The sequence below is a fragment of the Syngnathus typhle genome, linkage group LG8 (assembly GCF_033458585.1).
Source record: "Syngnathus typhle isolate RoL2023-S1 ecotype Sweden linkage group LG8, RoL_Styp_1.0, whole genome shotgun sequence".
NCBI classification, from domain to species: Eukaryota; Metazoa; Chordata; class Actinopteri; order Syngnathiformes; family Syngnathidae; genus Syngnathus; species Syngnathus typhle.
In genome coordinates, this window is record NC_083745.1 from 3,088,432 (window position 1) to 3,114,678 (window position 26,247).

The 26,247-nt window shown below is 44.7% G+C and overlaps 2 protein-coding genes across 12 annotated transcripts in view; both read left to right on the forward strand.

Annotated features, from left to right (window-relative positions):
* Positions 1 to 14,291, forward strand: part of camk2g2 (calcium/calmodulin-dependent protein kinase (CaM kinase) II gamma 2) — a 15,193-nt gene extending 902 nt beyond the window's left edge. Inside the window, exons 2-20 of one of the 6 annotated variants that reach the window (XM_061285542.1) lie at positions 281 to 375; positions 3,242 to 3,301; positions 3,469 to 3,523; positions 3,593 to 3,658; positions 4,057 to 4,129; positions 4,826 to 4,928; positions 5,011 to 5,094; positions 5,170 to 5,264; positions 5,436 to 5,558; positions 6,077 to 6,160; positions 6,271 to 6,313; positions 6,928 to 6,987; positions 8,819 to 8,859; positions 9,751 to 9,795; positions 10,261 to 10,315; positions 11,127 to 11,202; positions 11,347 to 11,441; positions 11,597 to 11,841; positions 12,010 to 14,291. In XM_061285542.1, the coding sequence (XP_061141526.1) occupies positions 281 to 375; positions 3,242 to 3,301; positions 3,469 to 3,523; positions 3,593 to 3,658; positions 4,057 to 4,129; positions 4,826 to 4,928; positions 5,011 to 5,094; positions 5,170 to 5,264; positions 5,436 to 5,558; positions 6,077 to 6,160; positions 6,271 to 6,313; positions 6,928 to 6,987; positions 8,819 to 8,859; positions 9,751 to 9,795; positions 10,261 to 10,315; positions 11,127 to 11,202; positions 11,347 to 11,441; positions 11,597 to 11,829 (1,486 nt within the window). In that variant the 3' untranslated portion in view covers positions 11,830 to 11,841; positions 12,010 to 14,291. The remainder of the gene's footprint in view (positions 1 to 280; positions 376 to 3,241; positions 3,302 to 3,468; positions 3,524 to 3,592; positions 3,659 to 4,056; positions 4,130 to 4,825; positions 4,929 to 5,010; positions 5,095 to 5,169; positions 5,265 to 5,435; positions 5,559 to 6,076; positions 6,161 to 6,270; positions 6,314 to 6,927; positions 6,988 to 8,818; positions 8,860 to 9,750; positions 9,796 to 10,260; positions 10,316 to 11,126; positions 11,203 to 11,346; positions 11,442 to 11,596; positions 11,842 to 12,009) is intronic. The other 5 variants (XM_061285543.1, XM_061285544.1, XM_061285546.1 and 2 more) reach the window with 5 other exon arrangements.
* Positions 14,292 to 15,748: 1,457 nt separating this feature from the next.
* Positions 15,749 to 26,247, forward strand: part of ccdc88ab (coiled-coil domain containing 88Ab) — a 29,375-nt gene continuing 18,876 nt past the window's right edge. For all 6 annotated transcript variants that reach the window (XM_061285190.1, XM_061285191.1, XM_061285185.1 and 3 more), the window contains exons 1-4: positions 15,749 to 16,230; positions 16,319 to 16,419; positions 21,058 to 21,166; positions 25,488 to 25,557. In XM_061285190.1, the coding sequence (XP_061141174.1) occupies positions 16,168 to 16,230; positions 16,319 to 16,419; positions 21,058 to 21,166; positions 25,488 to 25,557 (343 nt within the window). In that variant the 5' untranslated portion in view covers positions 15,749 to 16,167. The remainder of the gene's footprint in view (positions 16,231 to 16,318; positions 16,420 to 21,057; positions 21,167 to 25,487; positions 25,558 to 26,247) is intronic.

The window sequence follows — 26,247 nt, forward strand, 5'->3', positions numbered from 1 at the left end:
ACATGTGTAAAACGTTCGCCGCTAATTTGTAAGAAAAAAAGAAAACGTTTAAAATAGTTAATCTTCAAATTCATCTCCCGGTTTCATTTCCTGTTCGCCGCTTGTCATCACACATTTCCTCTTGGCCGTCCACTGACACTCGAATGTGGTTCAGTTGTCGCCAAAGCAAAACCAACAAGCCGTGGAAATGTGTTTCTGAGTGTGAGTGATTCCCTTCTGTGTATGTTAGACATGCTGTGCTTGTTGTATGACACTCGCATTGTTTACGTGCCACCTCCAGGGGCGCCTTCTCTGTGGTGAGGCGCTGCGTGAAGAAGTCCACGGGGCAGGAGTACGCCGCCAAAATCATCAACACCAAAAAGCTGTCGGCCAGAGGTGAGTCGCCCGTCGCTTTTCCTGGAAAGTGGACGCTTCCTCTTTGGACTCGGCTCGCGTTCCTCGAGAGCTACGAGACACTTGGCTGAGTTACGAATCAAATTCTCATCCACATTTATTGGAAATTTCAAATACCGTAATTTTCGGACTATAAATCGCGGTTTTTTTTTTCATAGTTTGGGTGGGGGGGCGACTTATACTCAGGAGTGACTTATATACATATATGTTTTGTTTTTTTTTTCCACTTTTTTGGGTATTTCATGGCTGGTACGACTTATACTCCGGTGCGATTTATAGTCCGAAAATTACGGTAGTCTTTTTTTTTTTTTTTTACATCTTTAAATAGATGGAAATCAACACGTTTTTTTTTTAATTGTCTCTCCGATTCATCAATTAATCGACTCTATCTGCGTGTATTTAAAGTGAGTAAGAATACACTCAATTTATGATTTTGAAGTATCAGCAAGTCTGTCTTCACACAAGCATGAGTGAACAGGGGCGTCCTCGCCGGTGTGCGTGCACACTTTTTATTACTTTCGTCCGAGAGCTGCAATAAATCATCTAAATAAAAACTTCTCTGTTAGCGCTCGCTAATGTACTTACCCGTAAGGTCTGATGACTGCCACCATAAGTCTCATGTGAGCTCGCACCGCACACACACAGACTGATACCTTTAATATTGTTTTCATTTGTTTATTGTATTTTATTAATATTGTATCGCGGATGCTCATATTCACAAACTGCGTAATCCACACGGCAATAACGCAATGCCAAGAGATTGCAAAAAGGGATCTTTATGCGAAAGGGCTTACATAACGTGCGAAAGGAAAAATAAGTTAAAAAAAAATCGAAAAAAAACCGCCGGCTGAAGCGCTGTGTTTGTTGCTGCGTGGTTATTTTGCGTTGAAATGTAGTCTTGTCGAAGTCGCAAGTGAATTGACGTCGGCGGGGGAGGGAGCGCGGCTGGTTTCTTTTCCCGAGACGCCGAATGTCGGCATCCGCATATCCATCCGTCCTGCCCACACATTTAAGAACAGCGCGGAGGCGGAGGAAAAGGAGGCTTGATGGATAAGCGAATGCGATGATGTCGTCCCATTAATCAATCGCGTTGGGCTAAGTGCCGTGTGTGTGTGTGTGTGTGTTGAGTTCTCCGGAGCCAACGCTGCGATGCGCCTGCATCAGAAAGCTGTAAAAGGATTGTGCATCATGTGGGCGCGGTTGCCAAAACAACGTTAATGATGCAAAGTCGAAACTTTTTCTGTGTGGCCATTAAAGCCCACGTACTGTTTTCATGACCAACAATTTACCTTCAAGAAAAACTTTCACAAAGTCACACATCGCTTTCGCATCTCTGTCCGGTTGTTCAAACAAAGCTGATTTGGACCAATCACAAACCCAGCAAATTGTTTTGTCGCAATACCGGAAGTCTGACTTCAACGTAAAAACCAAGAAGATCTTATCGGAAGGCGCAAGCGTCCTGTATGTTTCCGAACGGTGAGTGAGTCATTCAAGTCCGCCAAGGCCTCCTGTCATGTAATAAAGCCGTCACGGTGAGCCAGCTCTGAAAAATAGCCTCTTTTCGCAGGCCTTGGCACGTTTCTAAGATTACAAGCGGTCGAAACGGGACAATTATAGCACAGACGGGAAGGTTGTGGAATGTCGCCTTTGAATGCTCTGCCCGAAAACAAGATGGTCATCAGATGAAAAACACGGCACGACATGGCAGCACTCTTGGAACGGGAGCCAGAGGTCACATTTGGAGATCAAAATGGGTTTGGAACGTGCTTGAATGGGATTGAGACCCTTTTTTCACATTCACATAATTGTTACTGCTTCTCAAGGTACAAAGTGAATCGATGAATCGCCACCGATTATTAAATTAATGGCAAGGCAGAGATATTTTGAAAGATTGTCCAAACCTTCTGATTTCAGCCTCACAAAAAGTAATCATTCTCTGTTTCTTCTTCATACACTGGAATGCAAATGAAATTATATTCCATTAATCGGATCTAAAATACTTGAGTGAGAGTCGTAGTACAAATATACACGAGGCAGATGTAGTCATCAGGCATTTCCACAGGAAGACTTCATTTTTCCACCGCCTCTTGGTATTTTTTCTGCGAAGGAAGGAAGGAAGTGTTCCCCACTTTTCCTGCCAATGTTTTTCCAGTCGCTCGGAACATTTGAACAAGCTCAAGAAACCTCCCGTGACTCCTCCGGGTGACCAACGATATATATTCTTTGCATATCTGCTGCTTCAGATTAATCATTGCTTCTCGGTTGATGTCAAATGACCCAAAAAGATTAAACCCTCGCAGATGTTACGGCCTATGAAAGTGGCCCATCTGTTCCAGGGACCACTCTGCACATTTGATCGCTAACTTCATGTATTCTCTCGCCATCCTTGACAAAATGTGCCATAATTCCAGTGCGAAACGATTCCGAACACACAAATGTGCGATTAACGGGACAAGGAACAAACACGCTGGGTCATCCTCTCCTCGCCATTAGAATCATTAACAGACGATGATTGTATTAAAGTCAAACCCACAAGACTAATTTCACTAAGTGCAAAAAGGCATTTGCTCGAGTGTGTGCAAACACAATAACCGCCCGTTGCTCCTCCACATGTGCAAGCTCGACAAAAGCCTGAGAAGTTAGCGCTTACGTGTCTTTTAGGCGTCCTGGCGCCTGCAAAAGGGCACAAAATGGACCAATTGGGACGTCTGTCTGTTGCACTTGCATTAAAATGGAAATAATAGTCATTGATCATTCGAGACATATTGGCTTCATTTTTTTTTTTTTTTTGTCTGCATATGATCGTGTCACAGTTTATCCTAAACATTTTGTTTTTCTCTAACTTCAGATCATCAGAAATTGGAGCGCGAGGCGAGAATCTGTCGTCTGCTCAAACATCCAAACATAGGTGAGTTGTTAGGGGCCCCCATGATTCCCCCCCTAGAACCGCCACTGAAAAAATAAGTGACCAAAATACCAATTCCCCCCCCCCCCCCCCCTCAACCTCCACGTGACTTTCGTCCTCTTTTATTGCTATTTCAAGCAACTCTGCTTCCCATTTGTCTTCTTCACCAGTTCGACTTCACGACAGCATTTCAGAGGAGGGCTTCCATTACCTCGTCTTTGACCTGTGAGTCCACGCACAGCGATGGAATTAGCTTTTTTTATTTCTGCTTGTTCATACTATGCGTGTGCGCAGGGTCACCGGCGGGGAGCTGTTTGAAGACATCGTCGCCAGAGAGTATTACAGCGAGGCAGACGCCAGGTGCGTTCGGATTGATGTCCTCCCCTGACTTCTGATTCCTTTGCACGTTTTTGTTTTTTTCGTTTCCTGGCACCGTGCGAGCATGCCGTTCTCTAAATGCCATTTTATGAATAAGTTATGAGGAGCCGGAATCGTCGTTTGGGGCTTGTTGACGAGCGTTACCACCCGCTCGGAACGCGCCGACAAAATAAAAAGGTCATAATGCGTTTGTCATTCAAAAAGGGGAAAAAGGAAAATCGGCCCACGTGGAATTTACTGAATGTTTTTCAAGAAATGGCATCTGTTCCAAAATAAGATCTGAATTAGATCATTAAATTACGCTCAACCGAGAGAAAAAAAAACTCGGACGACCGATCTGCTTCTGCGTATGAACTCTTCAAATGTGTGTGTTTGTGCAGCCACTGCATCAGTCAGATCCTGGAGAGCGTGAGCCACATCCACCAGCATGACATCGTGCACCGGGACCTGAAGGTGAGACATAATTCCTTCCCTCTCACTTCCCCAGACGCTCTCTGCCTTCCCTGGCCTGTTTTGTCCGCACCCCTCCTTCTCCCCGCCTCTCCCTCTCCTCTGGACGAGCATGACGACAGCGGGACAGATGCTATTTTTGGCGCGGAATGACATGATGTCGGGTGACGATTTCAAGCCCCACCCACCCCACCCCCAGCCCAAGCGAAATGATTCACCCGCGACCGCATTCTGACCTCATCAGCTTTGTTGTGATGTACTCATAACACAGTAAAAGATAGCAGACAAGGATCGCTCCCTAATCAATTTCCAATCAACTCTTTCATTCCGAAATCCTACAAAACCGCTGCATCAGAGCCGCAACGCTAAAAATAGCGCTAGGTCGTCTGTGCCTTTCGCACAGAACCCGGTGAAGTTTCACACCGACGTTTGTAAAATCTCCTTCATGTAGAACCGCCAGTATTAAAACACGTCATATATATATATAGTCATACATTTATCAGGAAAAAGGCCATCTGGGCTGGGTTGCCATGGTAACCCTGAGGTGAGGTCACCCGGCTGCTGCTGCAGTAGCGACTCGTGGCGTCGCCTCTTATTTATCCAGCTCTATTTTGTCGCCTCGATCCACCCCATGCGGCTTGGAAACACGCGTTAGCAAGTCAGCATGATACTGACGTGTGTGTCTTGTGTTTGCTGCAGCCAGAGAATCTTCTCCTCGCCAGTAAGATGAAGGGAGCAGCGGTCAAGCTGGCCGACTTCGGCCTGGCCATCGAAGTGCAGGGAGACCAGCAGGCCTGGTTCGGTAAGTCCAAGGTCGAGAATAGTGGAAATAAATGCGCCATTGGCGGTAATGTTAATGATTCAACAAACGTTTTTGTGGGCAGGCTTCGCGGGGACTCCAGGGTATCTGTCGCCAGAGGTGCTGAGGAAGGACCCGTACGGCAAGCCGGTGGACATATGGGCTTGCGGTCAGTATTTGGAGTCGGCATGTTACTAATGTAACGTGAGCACACGAGTCATTTTCACATGTACGTGTGAGTCAGGTGTGATCCTGTACATCCTGCTGGTGGGCTACCCCCCCTTCTGGGATGAGGACCAGCACAAACTGTACCAGCAGATCAAAGCCGGAGCCTACGACGTCAGTATTTGTTTCTCTCACGCCAATTTCTCCAATGTCTTCCCGTTTCCACCTGTTCCCTGTCTGGAACTTATGAATCAGCAATATGTCTACAGTAGCAAATCACGATAGTCGTTGTTATGATCATTCGAATATTGAGGTCTGTAAATGTAAATATCGCTGTGGTTTCAGTTCCCATCGCCGGAGTGGGACACGGTGACCCCCGAGGCCAAAAATCTGATCAATCAAATGTTAACCATCAACCCTGCGAAAAGGATCACGGCCGACCAGGCCCTCAAACATCCCTGGGTCTGCGTAAGTTACACAAGACTTCTTGGAATCCACAGTTGTTTTTTGGGGGACATTTTTTTTTTACTACTACTTCCCGTCTAATGAAGTCATGCGCATACTTCCTTTGAGGGAAAAAGTCTGACAAACTCACTTTCCATGACTTTACAGAACATGGAACTGGCTCGTATTAATTCCCTGTCCACTCCAGGGGATAGTGCTTAGAGCGAATACATTTAATCGGTTAATTGGTTGTTTTTAATTCGGTTTTTTTCTAAATCCAAATTTTTTTTTTTATGTGGCAGTGGTGAATTTATTAATACTAAATGATCAAACATGCTTTATTAGAATATACTAAGAATTGCATTGAAACGGTTGACAGTCTTTTTCACCTGTACTTGTTGAACTTTACCAAGGGTCATTTTGACCCGCAGTGTAATAGGAGTTTCAGTGTCGGTTAGGTAAGGTCGATTTTGGCAGACTCTGCCTTCATAAGTGTTGACACTTAGCATCACTTAAGAGGCTTTGCTACTCTTTTACGACAGCAACGCTCCACTGTGGCCTCCATGATGCACCGCCAAGAGACCGTAGAGTGTCTGCGCAAGTTCAACGCCAGGAGGAAACTGAAGGTGGATAGTCTCACACACACACACACACACACGCACACGCACAAACACACACACACACTCACATTCAATAAATTAGCCGATATTTCCAACATTTAATAATTGATTTACAGGGAGCCATTCTCACCACCATGCTCGTGTCCAGGAACTTCTCTGGTAAGTAGGAGTTGTATTTATTTTTCTCTTTTGCTCAATCTGAAATGACAGAGAGGACAAATGGACTCAGTCGTATTCATTCTTCAGTCTTGGTAGTCCACATTCAAGGCTTGGATGCGTGTGGCATTTTAATACGTCCGTGTAAGTAAAGTCGCTCCCGTGGGCCCTTGCCAACTGTATTCCATTAGTCGGCACTAATCCAGACGGAGTGACAGACAAGTGGTGCCAAGACCCCCGCGTACATATGGAACGCTTCAAAGCTGATAGAATCTCGGCTTTGTTTTGGATTTGGAAGCCATCACGAGTGAATTACGGCTTTGCTTCGGGTCTTGTCTTCATCGAAACCGGATTAGATGTTCAAATCTATTCGGTATCTCATTAGGTCATGCAGGACTTCAGTTAAAGCTGGAGGTACCTTAAATCGAGAACGCCATCCCGCTTTTCAGCTCGGGCGAGAAGATGACGTTGCAGTCGAAACGGTTTGGTCAAATCACGCTACTTTTCAGTCATTCCGACAGCGTTACAGATTTGAATCTGTAAACGAGGTTGCCGTCCCACACGCCCCAACAGTGACCCCCCCCCCCCATATTGAACCCCTCTCTGTCCCGCCGTAGTGGGACGGCAGCACACAAGTCCCGCCGCCACCACCAGCACCGCCGCCATGGCGCAAGAAGGTACAATTGATTTTTGCATCGGGGTTTGTCGGCATGCGGTCTGCGGTTTTGCCCCCAAAACACCCAACAGGCCCCTCCCACTCTTGGCTGGACTGCTTTTGATTGGTTGTTATCCGATTTAATAGAAGGCATAAAGAAACTTTTCAGGTGTTTCAGCGCTTGTGCATGTGTCGATGTTTGGGTTTCTTGACCATGCAATAAAAAGTCGTTTACATTATACAGTGAACCCTCACATAATAATAAAAGTGGCTTCAAGCTGTTTAAAAAGCTGCGATTTAAATCGCCACATAAATTTGCCTTTAAAACTGCTAGCTCAACGCTAACACATCATTGGCAACGACAGGCTAACGAATAGCATTTCTTTGCCGATTCTCTGACGCTTTAAGGAACGGAAACGAAGCCAAAATTTGTATCTCAAGGCTCCACTGTATGAATTTACAAAATGAGTCCTAAAGTAGCGAATAAGAAAATATTACTGATATCGTTACGGGTTGCGACATAAGGTGTCTTTGCATTTAGAGTGCATTTGAGTCCTTTCTAAGCTTCTTATTTTTAAGTGGAATATTGTAAGATGGTATTTTTAGGGTTTAAACGATTACATTTGCGCATTTTTGCTAATTCCTGCGAATAGCGGGGGTTCACTGTAATCCAATTAAATACTAAATATTACCCAGCATCTTTTCTCCATGATGCTCCCATTCCTTGCCACCTTTGCATCACTTTGTAACCCCGATGCCCGGCCAGTGCCTGCCTACGTGCCAGTGTGCATGCTTACATGCTCCAATGAATGTCCCGTGATGACTGCCTGCTGGTTTGCATGTAGAGACAAACTATGCTATCAGTCCATTTTTATCATTTACATTACGAGTCAAAATAATTCAGCAGGCGTTGAGAACCGTGCAAGTTTTCCGTGTCCAATAACAAAGTACTTTGAAACGCTTTGATATTGCTCAAATTCAATTTCAAGGTTCCATTGTTGTCTTTTGAAGTGAATGCTGCATGTCGACAGCATGAAGCCCACAATGGTGCTACCGTCTGCATTTTTTTTTTCCCAATGCTAACCCGAATAAATACGTCTGTCTTACTTTCTTCACGGCCACCCTTCCAACTCTTTAACACGGAAGGTAAGGGGAGGAACACTAGAATGTGGCGCTCATAATGTCATGGTTCGTTTAGCGGATGATTGCGGGATAAGGCTTTGATTAGTTTTTTTTCGTCGTGTTTTAAGAAGATCATTTTATTGGGTTTCCTATCTGTAGAATCTGCCCAGTGGTTGTTTTCGTATTCGATTTCAGCCATGGGTCCTTGAGACTTTTTCCTGCGACCTCTTTTGATTGACATGTCCACCAAATTTTGGGTCATTTTGGTTAAACATCTAATGCCAAGAGGGACATCTTAGTGAATTTTGAGGGACCCCTTAAGTATAATTCATACGTTTTAAGACAGACCCTGTGTCACAGTTCCTCTTCTATAGTATGCGTCAAATTCTGTGAGCTTAATAGCTTAGCATCATCGCTTAAATACTTTTGGAATGTTTTCGGAGACAAAAACAACAGTTCAACAAACGAGAAAAGTCTGGTTTCCTTCATTTGTGGAGGGCCATGACTGAGAAAATACACATTTTTAGAGCTAGGGTTAGAGATATTGGTATAAATTGGCTAATTGGGCAAGTATGCTAGTCGGCATTCTTTGCAACGAGCGTAACTTTGAGTGGTTGGACTGTATTTCATTCACTTTGATAGGCAACTAGTCTGTGAAAACAAAATGTGGTTGTTGTTTTTTGTTTTTGCGCTACCCTCTTGACTTAATTCTCGCCATTTCTGTGTTGCAGCTTGCAAAACCTTATTGAACAAAAAGTCGGACGGCGTGAAGGTACGTTTTTCCTCAGTTTGCCCTTAATCTACTTTGACTGTGTCTTCCTGTTTGAGTCTCAGACTTTTAGGCTACTATTAGATTTCCCGTGTGCACAGATTTGACTCAATTGAATTGTTCCTTGTTTATGCTTATGCAAATTTGTGCTTTCTTTGTCAAGCTAGTGGTGGTTCGGGTTCGTGCATGCCATTTAAAAGCTACGTTATTTCGAAAGTTGAGGCTAAAATACACCAAACAAGTATTTTAAAATATATGTAGCACTCCAAGTACCACTATCGTGACCAACCAATGTTTGTCCGAGTGTTTTTATTCCCTTAACGGCTCACTTCTTTCTTTTTTTTTTTTTTTTTTTTTTTACTGTCAGCTTTTCCTCCCTTTCTGTGTGCAAAAATGCGGCTGCTTCTTTGTTTGAATTATGATTTTCTTGCTCATTTATTTCCCTCCTCCTCTTCGTTGCTGTCTGTCAGAAAAGGAAGTCCAGCTCGAGTGTTTGTTTGATGGTGAGATGATGAGCTCGTGTCGCTCGCTCTCCGTTCTTCCGTTTGTCTGTCTGGCATCTTTTTTGAACGCGTTTTCCCCGGGCAAAGACGCTTTGAGCCGCGTGACACTTTTCATTCCGTTTCGTTCATGTTCCGTCCGCCGTCTTCTGTCCTCGCATATCTTCATCGACACACACAAACATGTTTCCGTGGTTCTTGTCTTTAAGTAAAGGAGAGGAGGAGATGTGCAGTAGCAGAAGGCGCACACTCCCATCTAGCCAAGGCGCAAATTGTGTTTGTCGCATTGTCACGGAATACGTTGTTATTCCCTGGCGTCTTGCCCTTCATCTATCCATCCATCCATCAGTCATTCATCCCTGCACGGTAAAGTGTGTCCTCCCTCCCCCCCCAGGAATCGCAGACCACTGTCGTGCACAACCCAGCTGACGGTATCAAGGTAAGATGCTCGCAGTTAATTCGAAAAAAAAAAAGTAAGAATTAGAATAATAAGTATTAAAAAAAAAAAAAAAGTGAAATTAATATAAACAATAGACGCCATGATAAAAGTAACATTTACTAAAATCAACAAATTGTGGTGTAAAATAAATCATCCAATTTATAATAATAATATAAATCCTATATGTAATAAAATGCAATTGTTTAAAAATAACAATTTCATAGAAAAAGTCATATAAATAGAGATAATCACAGCAATTGTACTAAAATATTTTAAAATCATAATAAAACATGTAATAAATTGATTGGACACTGCCTTGGCTGGTTTGTGCTCCCGGGAGGTCGTCGTGTCTCCATGTGTCCATCCATCAGGTTTGTCATGTATGTAGTGAGGTGTTGTCTGTATTTTTTTGTTTTTTGTTCACTCGATCTCATTCTCAAGCCTGTGGCGATGTTTTCCCGGCAGGGCTCGACGGAGAGCTGCAACAACGCTGAAGAGGAGGAGATGAAAGGTAGGAAAGGTACTTGTCCCACTTTGGCCTTCTCAGCATGCTGTTGTTCTCTCACCGTTGTGGAAAAATGTCATTCTGAGCCAAAACAGCAGCACCTGGCAACAGTCTTTTTTTTTTTTTCCATAAAATTCTGATGTGAGCCGTGTTTATTCATTCTATTAGAATCTATACAATAAGGCGATGTAAATTGTGCGGTAGATGTCCCCAGCCGGACTTTGGTCCAGCTAATCATAGGCTCCTCGAGGTGACCTTGCTACGTTAGCATAAGCGTGGTGTCCTACCAGAGAGACACATGGTGGCACTGACACGTAATCCTCTAATTAGTCTCCGGACCTCCTGAAAGGAGCTAATCGTCTTACAAGAAAAAAAAGAGGAGGAAGCCTTTCCGACGCTTTTCCTCGCCCTTGATCCTTGGCCAGGCTGCTTGCTGTCGGTCAACTGCTTTGACCTGATGATGGTCATGATATTGGCTTTTTTTCCCCTTGTCGGCTGTGCTGAACATGAGCATTAGTGCATTTTACCCTTATCCATATCACTAACCCAGTCATCAGAACCTAACCCAACCCACTCGGTGAGCTGTAAATTAGCCGCTGTCAATCAGGGCTCTTTTTTTTAAAATGACACTTTGCAGTCCTGTGCTGCCACCTACTGGCACACTAGAGTTATTAGAGACTTTCACAATTGCCCACTGGCCAATATTTCTTGGTTAAACGATGTCGATGTCTTGAAGGGTCTGAGAGTGTTGACTGTAACTTCCTGTTGGTGTTTCATTGTCTTGAACTCACCGCTTGTTTTCAAGGTCTCCAACTTCTCTTTTCAGGCCGTAAACAAGAGATCATCAAGATGACCGAGCAGCTGATTGAAGCCATCAACAATGGCGACTTTGAGGCCTACACGTATGTTATTATTATTATTTTCTTTAATATTTGTTGTTTTCCTTCATCAAATTTACCAAAGTTTCCATGACACCGACTGACCTCTGAGAATTTCTATTATCTAACGTCAATGAAGTTTCATTTGTTTTTGTTGTCATGTGGCAGGAGAATCTGTGATCCGGGCCTGACCTCCTTTGAGCCGGAAGCTCTGGGCAATCTGGTGGAGGGCATGGACTTCCACAAGTTCTACTTTGACAACCGTACGTTTGACTTGTTAATACCATCACAATTGATAGGAAAATATTTATTCTCTAATTTGTTAGTTTATGCCAAAATAATAACCTTGCTAGCCTTATTAGCTTCTAGCGTGCCGAGACTCAAGCTAAGTGTCCATCCGCTTCCGACTTGCCATCAGTGTTGAGCAAGAACAGCAAGCCGGTGCACACCACCATCCTCAACCCTCACGTGCACCTGATGGGCGAAGACGCAGCGTGCATCGCCTACATCCGCCTGACGCAGTTCATGGACGGCCAAGGCCACCCGCGCTCATGCCAGTCGGAGGAGACGCGCGTGTGGCAGCGCCGCGACGCCAAGTGGCTCAACGTCCACTTCCACTGCTCGGGAGCTCCCGCCGCGCCGCTGCAGTGAACTCCATGTGCGGTAAGGTCTGACTGTATCGACCTTATTTTCTCAGGTGCTTTATGATCCTCACCTTTTGGAGCGTTTGGCCGCCCTTGTGCGAAACCCCCAAATCCATGACAATTCTTCACGGATGTTCATTTCTCTTTGTGGAAAGGGTTAGTGACTCAATTTCTTCTTCCTTCTCAGCTTGTCTTCAATCTGATTGGGGGAGCATCGTCTCTCGGCCGTGCTCGCAAGCATCCTGGCCTGGAACAAGAGGGGTAACAACATACAAGATGACGATGACACAAATACAACAACGACAATGATGTCAAAGGAGGGAATAAACCAACAAAAAGACACACAAAAATTAGCTTGGCTGAAGGAGCAGGAGGCCCACCAACGGACCGGTGCGGTTCTTCCGTTTGGATGGTGCATGTTTGTGGAGGGCACACGCGTTCGATGCCGTCGCCCCTGTCCACACCGTCCCCTTATCATTGTCTTCTTGCACACACACACACACGCACGCACACACACACACCCAACAAGAGTTGTGAGGCACTAACAAGAATCAAGCATAAACGTCCAATTCGGACTCTGTTTAGTCGCGTTACCTAAAGGGACCATCATTGTTTTTTTTTTATCATAACGATTCTTTTTTACTTCTATTAGTGGTTTTTTTATGTATTTTAACACACTTTGGGGAATTCTATTTAATGTGCGGATTCATATATGCAAGTTGTACATGCGTGTGTGTGCATGGAAAAGCGTTTGAGGATTTATTTCACACTCGGCAGCCATCTTAAGGTCGTACTGGTGCGTTCTTTTTCATTTCAGCGCACTAGTAGAAAGACTATCCGAGTAAAAGAGTCGTTCCACTAGTGCGCCGAATTGTCAAAGCGTGTCCTCGTACATAGAACTTGAGGTGGTCCTCAAGTACATGTGATAAATGCTGACGGGATTTTCCATTCATACGTGTGTGTGTAAGCATGATTCCACATCCACTGGCCTGTACTGTTTCTCCGACCGTTGCTCCTCTTCCTCCCTCGTCTTAATCGTGATGATGATGATGTCAGCCCGCGCCCCCCCCCCCCCCACGTCTCGTGTTTATCGTCCATCTCAGCTTGCCGTAATTGTGTGTTTCGCTCCAACAAGCATGTTTGCGGACTGTCGGCTGAAACACGAGGCAAAAAAAACACAGAAAAAAAAATCAAGATGGGAGGAAGAGTTCTAAGAGGAGCTTTTTTCTGCTGAAGGCAATCAACCGGCAAGTCCTTTCTTTGTTGTAAATGTTGTACTTGTTAAGTGTTTTGGATGTTTTTCAGAGTCACAACTGGGGAAAAAAAGGGTTTAAATGTATGAAACTGCTGCAAGCTTTTGCTACTGTCACACCCATACATGAGCACATGCTAGGCAACGTCATCCTTTTAAGAGGATACGCATCATCACTTGCTCGAATATCATGTCTGGAAATTTATGACACCATTAGGCACACACAATTTCATTTCAAAACTAGCTGATCAACTGCTCAGACTTTTTAAAAAATTTTGCTGGGCCCCTAAGATTAGCATTATTTATTTATTTCCTAGGTTCTTTACATTTGTATCCGTTTTCTTTATCAAATTATTTTTTTATTTTTGTGTTCAGTTTCCCCCTACTTACACTTAGAAATCTTAGGCACCATGTTTTTGTTTTTGTTTTTGCATTCCTCTAATGGTTTTAAAGTCAATCTTGAAAAACAACAACACATTTTGTTTTTTTAATGTATGATTAATTATTTTCCATTACTAACATTGAAAATGTTTCTCCCCAATATGAGCATTTTTGTTATTTTTTTTCTTCACGATCATTTTATCAGGCCAATAATGTGCACTGCACTTTCTTTTTTTTTAAGTTTTGCGAGCGTTGTCCAATCCGTAACATTACCACAGCCTCGAAGCTTCCTTCTGTTTTCCACCTGACAGACAAGACAGGGTATGGATCCACTTTTGCGTCTTAATGTTGTACATAGGTGTCACGTGACCAAACCAGAAGTGATTGCACCAACTACCTAAACTTTAAACACATTCATCCACTGTGTAGCTTTTTGCATCGTATGAATATTTACTGTTTGCAGAGGAAAAACACGTGTTATGGAGTTATTGTCAAAGCCACAGCAACCGTACAGAAATATATATGCAGTTTTACATGATGATGATGATGATGAATTATGCATGTGTTCTTTCTTGTCATTTTTCACCTTTTACTGGATGGACAATTGACTCGTGTCACAGAGTAAAAAAAAAAAAAAGCCTCATTAGCTTTATGGAGAGAGTGAGGTATAAAAATGTAAAAGATTGGATGGAGGGTTTGTTTTTTTGCATGAGCGTAGAATTAAATCATGATGACAGTGGTACATTTACAAAGCTGTTTGTGTGGATCGTTGTTCATAGCTTGGTTATTACTGGAATATTGAAGTGTATTTAATTAAAAAACGCATTTTAAAAGTTTGTGTTATGCCCTATTTTTTTGTTTTTAGTAAGCTTTGAAATCACCGTTGCAACTTCCAGTTTTGAGTTCTTTTATATAGCTAATCAGTTGCAGTTTCCGATGGGGCTGCAGTCCCGTTAGTGAACACAGGAGGGCGTCAGAGATCCTTTCTTTTATTTCAAGAATAATAAAGACTGCCATTAATGTTATGAAGTGCTGCCTCCATGAATGAAAATCCACTCCATGATCTTACTGTCTTTTGTGCTTGTGTGCTTTTCATCAGGGAAGAAAGGTCTCAATACGCTGACATGATCTCCTTGTGGTATTATGTCATTAGTCCACATGAGTAGATCAATAAGGAAGGAGATTTATTTGTCAAAACATTGATTTCCCATTGCAGCACCAACAGAGTGGGAGACCTTCAATGTCCAGGTAAAGGCCTCTTCATTCAATCACGTCATGCCATACCATACACAATGGAGATCTTTCTTACATATGTACATTGTGTTGATGATGCAATGCCTTTATGTCGTCATGTTGCCTCAACAAGTGTTCTTGTTGGTGGACAAACGTCAGTCACCTCACCAGCATGCGATGGATCCATTCATTTGGAGTCATTTCATTAGGTACACCTAATAAGAGCCATACTTTAGTTTGCTAACAGAATTTTGCTAAAAGGACATCCAGAGGGCTGCACCCCAGATCTCAGGTCAGCAGTTGCCTTTCAAAGTAATCAATCACTTGTTGATTATGTGTCTCCTAAACCCTGTGCATTGATCTGAAATGATGCTGAGCCATCACAAACGGCGGAGTGTGTGCGTCCTAATTTGTCAATGACAACAAATGAGACTTTTATTCACCTCACATGTAAGATGCAGTGTATAATTTTGCCATTTCCATCTGACGCTGACATTTGTTTTGCGTTTGGAAACCTCATTTTCACCGTCATAGAACAGAATGTTTGATACACCTGCACAAGGCGATGACGTATTTAAATACGTTCAAACGTAATCGCAAGTACGTCCGAATTCACAATTACCGTACTGGCCGGGCAATCAATAAGTTCGAAAAATAGACGAATAACCGATTTATTATGATCGGCCATGCAATTCTCGTTGAAAAACGTTGACGTAGGGTACGTACTGTATTTTTTTTTTTTTAGTTTATTTTTTCCTTGAATAGAAATAATTAAGAAATTCTTATTTGTATGATTTTTTAAAAAATCGACGTAGAGTACGTACTGTATTTTTTTAGTTTATTTTTTCCGTGAATCGAAATAATTAAGAATTAAGAAATACTTATTATTTGTATGTATATATATATATTTTTTTTTAAATAACCCCAAGACATGCGCACGCGCACAAACCGACAACCTATGTTCCACGCCCTATTTCTTCTCTCGGAGGTTCCGCGCAAGGAAGCAAGAGAGGGATGGAGCGAGAGAAGGGGCGGTGCTTCGACCTCAACTGCTGCTCTTCAGTCTCATTATTGACCAGGGAATGAATGGAGAGCCACGTACTTTTTTCAGCACCGAAGGACTGCTGTTTGGAATCTAAAAAAAAGGCTGGATTATATACACCTCTTTTTAATTTCACATCTATTTTAAAAGGTTGTATTTAATCTTGCATCCCAGGATCTAGCCGCCTTTCTTGAAAGCTGCTGGTTTGGAAATGGCTTCGGGAGAACAGCTGGTTCGTGTCGAGACATTTGTGGAATAACCTTTATTTTTTTCTCTACCCCCCCCCCCCCCCCCTTCCTATCCAACTTCCGCCGAAATGCGCCTCTTTTTAAACCACTCAACCACATGAGTGGAGTCTAAAGCAACTACACTTCCCATACACATCCCTCCCTCCTCATTTTCATTCCATCTTCTGCAATCAACGAGCTGGTAAAAATATGGAAAGTCAGGTTTTTAGCCCCCTGCTGGAGCACTTCATGCTGTCACCGCTGGTCTGCTGGGTAAGTCACCAACCACATGAATGTACTCCAATTGATTATTTGAGGTGTGGTGATTACCCCCACTCCTCTTCCCCCCCCCCTCTCTCAGGTGAAGACGGTGGGGAAGCCCACAGTGACAGATGGCAGCAAACTGTCAGAATATGTCCATTTGGTGGATGGAGTTTACCTCAATGAGGTCATGCTGGAGATGTGAGTACCCCCCCGAATGCAATGCGACATCTTCCAAGAGTCAGGGTGGGAGGGTGCATGTGATTAAAAAAGTGTCACACCATTTATTTTGGCTATGAACTGAGACTCTGTTTGGGTTTTTGGGGGAGGGTAAAAGGGGGTGCGCCGGCTCTGAAGGTGGTGCATGGCTCAGCTTGATCATGTTTGTAAACATGAAGCATTCAACTAGCTATGAACAGTCTTTTTTTACTGATGAGTTATGAAAACATTTAATGAAGGTCCAAAACAGTGCTACTTAAAAAAAAAAAATTACATTTAAAATGACTCAATTGCTAAAACTCACTTGAAGCGACCTTGTGGTGTACCTAATGGAGTGTCCATCAAGGCATATAATGCGCAGTCGCCCTTCCAGCCTTACCTCGCCCTCGAGGCACACATCAGCCAATTCTTGAAGAAAGCTTCCAGAAGCTGTCTGCTGGGAGCGAATGTAGGCTGTGCACAATGGGACCTCGTATGTGGGCCACAGACGGGTCACATGGGTTCATTTATTCTATGGTGGACTTGATAGGATCATGTCTGCCTCACAGATGAGAAGATTGTGGTCCACTGTTTTGAAAAGTAGCCATTTTGGAAAAATCCCACTGTGACAGTCACTCAGAATTCCATAATTTTTATTTGCCTGTGCGATGTAATATGAACACAGCATGATGTGAAAATCTGACTCACAGCTTTGATTACTGGTTTCCTGCCTCTCCTCGGCTTCTTCATCCATTTGCTTCCTCTGCCGCTTTGCAAATTGGCTGGTTTGAACGTCGTGAAGATGTTTGGGGGGGGGAAGCGTACTGGGCATGAGTGTTCCGAGCTTGGCAGCTGTATGCCGCCTGACAGGAAATGGCCAGTCACAGCTTTGTGTGTTTGTGTGTGTACATTTTTTTTTTTTTCCCACTGATTCTATCTCAGCATGGGACACACACACTGTGTGTGTATCTGTGCGCATGCGGACATTTGTTTTTGCAGTCAGGCAGCTGTCGGTGGTCATCCTGGCAAGCTACAAACACACAAGGCCCACTGTGACGGTCAGATTGTAGCGTTTATATGGCGGGTCTTTGTCTGCGCTCTGGCTTTATTAGCGTGACAACACCAGCTTGTTAGAATTGTGTAAATTGGAATGCGTTACGAGAGATCTTTGTTTTGCTGGTGTGATAGCTAAAAATATAAAATTGTAGTTATTATTTATTGCTACGCTCATCTGAAGTTTACGGTCAACTAAAAACAGAGAATCGTGCCGTCCGGCGGGACGTCGGGATTATCTAACGGTTTCCTCCCGACGCCCAGATGGTAACCCTGGCAACCCCCTCCCTCCCCCCACCTCTGTCCTCTCATTACCCAGCCAATTAGATGACCTCCTCACTCCTGTCAAACCAATTAGCTCGGCCACGCCGTGAGGCGGAGCCAATTAAAAATGTTGACATATGACCGGATGAAAAGAATCTTGATGAGACCCCAATCCTCATCGGAGTTGCTTTTATTCGGGGCACTTTGACGACATTCCTGTGGTGCTGCGTTCCAGATTGACCCGATTATAAATCAATCAATCTGGAAAAAACTATTCTTCCAGATGTGTAGCGATACACACAATGTAGCTCTTTGATAGTCGCTAACGTAACTGAGGCTTGACTCCAAAATCAACAGAGGCTACGTTGTGCTAAAGCTAACGGCATACGCGTATTCATTCCTAGCGTGTGTGTGTTATCGGCGACTTGCTTCACACTCGGCTTATTTTTACTTCCTCTTCGCACTTATTCGTTCTCTCCCTCATCCTTCCTTCGCGCCTCATCTCCTCTGCCCTTCCCCGCTGTCTTTCTACTCTTGTTTTCTTTTGAGCTTCTGTTTGGCGAGCTCCGGCTGACATAGTTGAAATTCCAGCTGCAGGGATGCAGAAGTGCTGCTGCTGCTGCTGCTGAGATGTTGCAAGTTGGCACGCCGCACTCTCCCTCACTGGCAAAACCACACAGCTCTTGGAAGACGTGCAGGCTCTGGCTTAAATCCCACATTCCTGGCAGTCGTCTTTGTGTCTGCCGTTAAGCAATGATGTGTTTACGTGAACCTTAAAAAGTGCAACAACCGAGGTCATGCTAAATCTCAAAGAAATGGTCACACGCTGATGAAGCCAATTGAGGTTTACTGTCAAACTAAACAAAAAGGACTCTGCTAGCTTGATGCTAACACGCAATTTAAAATGCTGTAGCTGATGTGCTGCATTAATGCAGACTCGACACTTCCTCCATCTGTTCCACGCTAGAGATGAGAGCCTCCCATGTTAGCCACTCTGCCAGGAGCTGCATTTAAAACGCATTAGGTTCGGAAATGAAGTGCAAACCGGACTCAATTAGGGCCTTGGTTTCTTCTCTGATGAAGAAATAATGTCCAGGAGACGCTATTAGCTCTGTCGGGAAGATGGGGGCAATTGTTGATGGAATTTACGTCCAACTTTGGAATGTAAAGAATGGGTTGCCCATGGATGTGGAAATGAAACAAAAGCGGAGGGCGGAGTCTATTAAACGAAAAGGAAATTCTTAACATAGCGAGGTCACAAGGTCTGTTCATGTGGCGCTACTGTCACCATAGAAGAGCAACTTGCTCTCCAAATACACCAAAGTACTTCATGTGTATTTGCTTTCTAAAAAAAGTAGTGTTTTGAAGTACTTATTAAACATTTAAAGAATGTCCAACATTTTTGGGCTTTTCCAACATTCTCTGATTTAAGAATAGACAGGTTTTCGTTAGCATTGATGCTAATAAGCAAATGCTCATCCCCTTGACTCCTGTTAGCGGTTTAGCTCCCATGCTAGTCGTGTGTCTATGTAATCACGGCCACACACACGCTCCGGCTATGTTTGGACACAAACGAAGCCTTTCCTTTCCCTTTTTGTGCGTGGCCGCCCATGCTGATGTTAATGCAGGCTGTCATATATAGGTTAACACGACTCTGCAAATCACGCAGCCAATCGGAGAACGGCGAAAGCCCCAATGGCTGCTGAATTCGGGCTCGGCGGCCATCCGCACATAAGCGATGGTTGGGATTATCGACTGTCTGTGTGCCTGTCTGTCTTTCCGTCCCTCCTTAATCTATTTGTCTGCCCAAAGCCTTAAGTTTGATGTATCAGCAGGAACAGCAAGGGGGTGAATATCTTGGATTTTTTCCACCCACCTCCTAAAGAATTTAATCCTTATTTTGTCGCCTGGTGTTCCCCAGGGGGTTCCATTTGTGCAGTATCAGCACTTGGATGGCATTTTCTTGTCCTGGGCTACCATGTCCCTCACGAAGAAACCCAAACATTCTTTTTTTTTTTATTTGAAACAAATTCCAGGTGTCTCTATGAAAGCATCTTGGACATTACGTCTCGATCAAACCTTATGACAATTCCAGACAAGCGAGCAAAACGAAATACTTCCTTCACGTTTGCCATATAACAGATGTTTTTTGTATTTAGCCAAATCTTGGATTCAGGCCGGTGACTTTTTTGCTTTTCACATGACCCTTAAGTGTCATGGAATGTGGAAGGGCCACCACCATTTCTTTGCTCCCCCGCCCAAGCTCCTCGCTCTGACAGGATTACAGCGTCTACTTTTTAATTAAGGGGTTAAATAGACCCCCTACTATGTACTCCGAAGGGGCCCACGTGTTTGTGTGTGAGGCAGGTCATGTGACTGCTAATTCAACCCATTAAAAAGAGCCCCGTGTCTCTGATTAGCATTAATAGCGTTGGGCATGGGGGAGGGCGGGGGCCGGATCAAAAGACTAATTAACGGCATCGGCCAAGTTGAGACAACATGGTGTGTTTTGAGTTGGAATTCAAATTTGTTAGCAGCTAATTGCTAAGTGCAAGACCTCATTTAGTAAATGTAGAAAGCTTCGACTAACAATTGTTCGTGAAAATCGACTTCAGTCTATACGGGGTGACCTAAATATCAGGGTCAAGTGTGTGGGGGGAGGAGACAACCTCCCGTGAATGTATGCATGCATGCGTGTCGCATCTGTGCTTCCCGTCATGTGCATTGCGAAACGTAACAGAAGGCCGCTTTTAGAACAAAACAGTGATAATAATAATAAATAAAAAAGGGAAGTTTGGAGAAGCGCTTTGATCATGGCGGAGGCCTTTTGTTCTCGAGTTAATTCGGGCAGATATGCAAATGTCAAGAAATGTGGATCCTTGCGTGAATGTGCGGAATGTTCTCGAGGGGAACTGAAGCGTGTTGACACCGGCGATAATGTCGCTCGTCACGCACGCTACCTTGGGCGACATGCGTTTCAATCAAGTCGCCTCTAAGCTAGCTACATGATGTACACAGACAGGACAGGAGGAAGTACTTAGTACTGCCGAAAACCACAACTCACGCTGAGTCACTCGAGACGCAGACGGGCTAATGGGTTAGCCACTTAACAGCTAGCCAACGGTACAGTCTCATTGGCTGACACCCACGTCACTCACCAGGCCAGGCACCACCTTTGAAAGCCTTTGAGATCAAAATTTCTACACGGGTCATTTTGACCCGCAACATAAGATAGTTGAAGTGTGTAAGAAAATTCTGAAGATATCTCATAACACTAATGAGGACTGTTATTGAATGACATCATTTGATATATCTTCCCACCAGAAATCCCAAGGCCACAGTGCAGAGGACCAACAAGAAGGTGAACAATGACCCCACGCTGCGCATCCAGAACCTTTCCATTCTCATCAGGCAGATCAAAGCCTACTATCAGGTAGAAATGATATTCTTTGTGTTTTAGCTCCCCCGAGAAAACAAGTCACTGGTTGGATCAGCCTGTCCTGAAGGTCAAGATTAACTGCGAGTTAAAGTCAGACCTTTTTAGTCTATCTGGTGGTGAATGGAAAAGCTATTGATCATTGTTTTTTCTTCGCTCGAGAGGAGCTCAAGTGAGGCTAGAAGATTGTTTCTTTTAACACCTCCGCTTGTTTAATCTCATTGAGTGCATGCCGCTGGACGAGAGACAATGCAAGCAAACGATGAGCCCGCTCTGTCTGCGCCGCTTGGTTTAATCCTCTCTGCTCATCCCGCGGACGGACCGACGGACGGCTTTTAACCACGCCGCCACTTATGTGCGTCTGCAAGCTCAGCTTCTCAGGGACCACCGACAGGTCCAAGTCCTGCCACGCCCCAAAACGCCACTTTAGGGATTTAATTGCTGCTTTTGTACTGCGCTGCCTGCATGTCAAATTGCCTTCATGCAAAATGCAAAGCTCTTCTTGCTAGCTTTCTTTTTTTTTTTTTGCATGCCGTGGGTCAAACTGACCCGTGAACATGCAGATTCCATTCAGAATGAAGTGTAGTTTTTCAGGCTCCGCTTCTGCGGATGACTAAGCCAGGTTGCGCTTTCCTGTGGTGATTTTGGTCCCTTACCGGTTTTTCCCATTTCCCGAGCCGCACGGCTGCGGTCGGACCCCTTTCTGCTGTCCAAGCTAATGGTCTTAACAGGTTTGCGGCTGAGCCCGCTCGTGTCTGCGGCCGACTTGGTACGCTCCACTGCCTTCCCCACTTCTTGATCTTGTTTTTCAATTTACATGTTGGTTTTTGATGGCGAGCGCCCCGTCGTTAAAGCAAACGTCCAGTAATGCACACGTGGGCAAAATGACTTCCCTTCAAGGCTTTATTGAGTTAAACTCTGGTGTCGGGGAGAAAATCTAATTTATTAACCGCTGTGGAAGCACCCAAGGCGGACACTTGTAGACCTTGCTACCCTTCCCCCATTTCCTGCACGCCTCTACTCTGCCCCTTCGTCCCATAAAACACAACGTTAACGCGCGGGCTAACGTTAGCTTAGGTATTATACGGTGTGGGTTCAAACTTTTCAGGTTCGATTTCAGCCGTTTGCGTAGGAGGCCTTCAACGTCTAGACGGGGGGGGCTCCTTCACGCTTTGATTGAAGAGTATGGTGAACAGATCATATTCGAGCAGATGTGGTCGTATAGAAAGCGTGTTTCCGCCGGACTATAATCTTACATAGTCATGTTTGAGCTGTCGAGCAAAAGGGTTCATTTCTTTTTAGTGGGCCAAGTATAAACTGGGCCACATTTTAATTTAGCGGCCTCGGTTTTGACTTTCTCCGGGGGCGTACTATTATGCGGCTCTGGCCATCTGAGCTACATTCTTCCCTGCTTTTTTTTGGTGGCTTCTCTCATGAATCCCTTCACATCAGCAACGTTCCATCTTGCTGTGTCACTCGTTGTTGGTTTGCATCTCGGTTGTGTGTATTTGTCACGGCGACCTGATTTGCACGACCTCTGTCCGCTTGAACGATAAGCTACGGGAACCTTTTAATTCCCGAAACCAAGTATGAGGAACTGCAAGTTCCAGGTACATGATGAACAAGATCATTCCGTAGCTGTTGCTTCTCTCTGAATCGCAACATCCATCCTGCTAATTTCCCTCGGGTGTGCAAAGTGACTTAAGCGCTAGCTGACGCATGCAATAACAAAGTCTGCCGCGGCTCACAAAGATGCTCTGTTCATGGTTTGAAAGCAAAAAGAGAAAACAGGACTCCCTCACATTCCCGACTGTAGCGATGCACTGCACGCTTGCTTGTGACTAAATTGAAGCCTTCTCATTGCTGCTTTTAGTCGCCAGTAGTTATTTTTACACGGACCCGGTCACAACGTTTACACATATCCCAATCAAGCCCGGAATTCCCCCACGCTGGCTCGCTCCTCACGAGTAAATCGGTTTATTAGGGCATGTGCTCGCTCGCCGTGGGGCAAATGCGTGTTGTCATGCACGCTCACATGCTCCTCACCACTCTTGTCGTTGATGATGCGGCAAGCGGCGCGGCCTCGTCGACGTTTACAACCATTAGCACGCAAGCAATTAAAAAGTACATTTTTTTCGATGATATCTTTCGTGCCAATCTCGGTTCTTTGTTGTGCGTCCAATTGCGACACTGCTCTTTGTGCGGCGATTGTTAGATCAGGTGTCAAGTGGCTTTTCCGTGGAAGTGTGTGTTTGGACAAAAAGAGGAAGTGCCTTTCTTCCCTTTTGTTGCTGGAGTTTGCAGAGAGAAGTACCCCAGAGAGATGTGTGTGTGTGTTTGCACATGTACTGTACTGCACTGTACGTATTAGGGCATGCAGAGCTTGTACTACTGGAGTCTTCTCACCCCCCCCCCCCCCGTTTCTATGGCAACGCAGCTCGGCGGGGCTGCAGAATGGGTGTGATTAATGCTTTTAAGGGTACAGGCGCACGCACACACGAGTAGCGTCACAATTGGCCCCCCTGTTAAAGCTATACGCCGTTAGCGGAAGTGGGCGGAAAGGTGGGAGGTGAGGGGGGCTAGTAAAGCAGACAGGGCTCACTGTGAGATGGAAACAGTGGAGAACCTGTCCGCTGACTCACAGTTAACATCACCAAAAAAAAATACTTTTTTTTTTTCAAGGGTTCTGGATATGACGCTCCAAAACTTTGTCTCCTAACAATCCCTGCATCAAAAGGCTCTCAAACAAGACGACGCCCGTCAATCGGTTTGATTAGCTGGCGACGTTATTCGTGATTATCCATCACGCCAACCGTAACTCAAGCGAGCCAGACTTGGCTATTGTGTTGCGATACGTCCCCCTTGACCCAACACGCCTCTCCATCAATGTGTCTAAACGTCTCCACGGGACGGAAGATGAGCTACAGCCGAGCGACTGCGATTCTCTGCCGGAATCAATAAGGCGAAAATATAGTGGAGGGGGGGAGGAAATGTGGAAGGGGGGGGGGGGCGGGGAAGAGGAGGGGGTCGCGCTTTGAGTGATGGAATCAAGACTTCATCCTCCCCCTCTTCCTTCTCGCCTCTGTTTTTGCAATACTGCCGTGCTTAACCCGTTGACATGAAGTGACCTCATGTGACATCATTAACCGCAGTTTTCTATTTGACGAGTCAACACGGTATAAGATAGTGAGGGGATGAGGACGGAAGGTGTGCAACCACGTGCTGGCCTTCTTGATATTAGCAGCGCATCGCCGTGACAACCTTGCATCCCTCTCGCTGGTTCTTCCTCCCGCAGTGTCCATGTTTTATGCATGAGAGCCGCTAAAGCCGCACCGCCGGGATAATCCGAGAGCAATATTAGGCAGCTGTGTTTTAGCTGTCGTATTAGCTCGCTGCTAATCCTCAAAGCGTTTTATTCCGTCATGCCTTTCCTTCACGTTGTAGGATGAGTTGGGGAAAGGTGCCGCATCGGCGGTTGCAGTGGACATTTTGTCAATAATCGTCAATCAATAGCTGGATGTGTTGAGGATTCAGTCTGACTTAATTCTGTGACGTTAAGTCTTGTGACATCTTGAAGAGAAAGCATCGGATGAAAAGAATCACAATGTTGCACTCTCATGACACCAAAGGTTGAACTGAACTTTTTTTTCCACTATGAATTTCAATTCTTGCCATACAACAATGTAAATATTGCCAAGATGCTAGAAAGAGTGCAAGCCCGCCGTTCTCATGCCAGATTGTCATCGTCCATCTGTCGCTTGAACGTAAGTGGAGCACAGAGTTCCACTTCTCTTATGCAATCAACTGTTTTGTTTTATTTTTTTCGTTTATTTCTGTCCCAGTGTCAAATCCTAAACCCAGGAAATGGTTTAGACACAACGTCCAATGTGTATTTGTTGATAGTATGTGTTGGAAAATGGCGCCACTGCATTTCAGGAACATTCATCATACTAAATCGCAATCTTGGAACAAGTTCAACTCCTGACATGAAATATTCAAATTAGCTGACCACCTGAAAAATTACAGATCAGTAAAGTGCGTCCTTATTTTTTGCGGATGTCCGCCATGTTTGTTTGTGTCAATCTGGCAGGAAATACTCCCCCCCCGACCCCCTACTCCTTGTCCACCCACTTCCTGTTTGAATTATTTTGACCTGGCTTTAACCCGCCTTCAAATGACTTGAATGGACAAAAGAAAGGTTCTGACCCACATGTGTTTGCTTTGGAAGGATGTGGCGGTAAAGCGGACAATGTCGTAATTGTGTGTGTCACCTCATGGTTCTTTGAGTTGACTTGATTTTTTTTTTTGTCCATAACAGGAGACACTCCAGCAGCTGGTGATGATGCCCCTACCCAATGTGTTGGTCCTGGGCCGGAACCCTCTCACCGGTAAGCCTTCATTTTGGATCATGCCGCAATGGTTGGGGTGGGACTTTGAATTTTCGAGACTCCGAGTTCACTCGGCGGTCACGAGCAATTTTTTCCGCGGCTTCACTTTCATCGCATCGCTACAATGCAACGATAAAGCGGCTTTCATTTTTCCGCCGCTTTGATGTTTCAAATGAATTTTCTCTGCGACAATGAGATGTCGTCACCCCCCCCCTCCAGTAATTAGACTTCCCCTTCCGTGCAGCATATATGTTGACAAAAAATTCCAGACTGCAGAAAAGAAAACCTGTTCGTAGCTTTGACCCACTGAACCCGGCGCCGACAATTTCCCTACAATGTTTCTCGTCAGCGACTAAACACGCCATCTGCGCAAACCCGTCCAATTCCTCACTCGGCCCACCTTTTATCTGACTTTCACCGCCGCCTTTGCCATCACATCATCTCTTTCATGGCCTCTCCGCGCTCACGGCTTTAATTTAAACGCGCCAAGGGTAAATAAACGAACAATAAAAGGCTGCCGCGGGCGCCTGTGCCGAAGGATAACTGGCTTATTGTCGGAATAACGAGTGTCCTGAATATTGGAAGGCTCTTCTATTTATAGGTGCTTGCATTTAAATGGCTGATTAAAAAAAAAAAAAAAGAAAAGCAGCCTGAACTAGCGTGATGTCATTGTTGAGACAGATTTTAAAA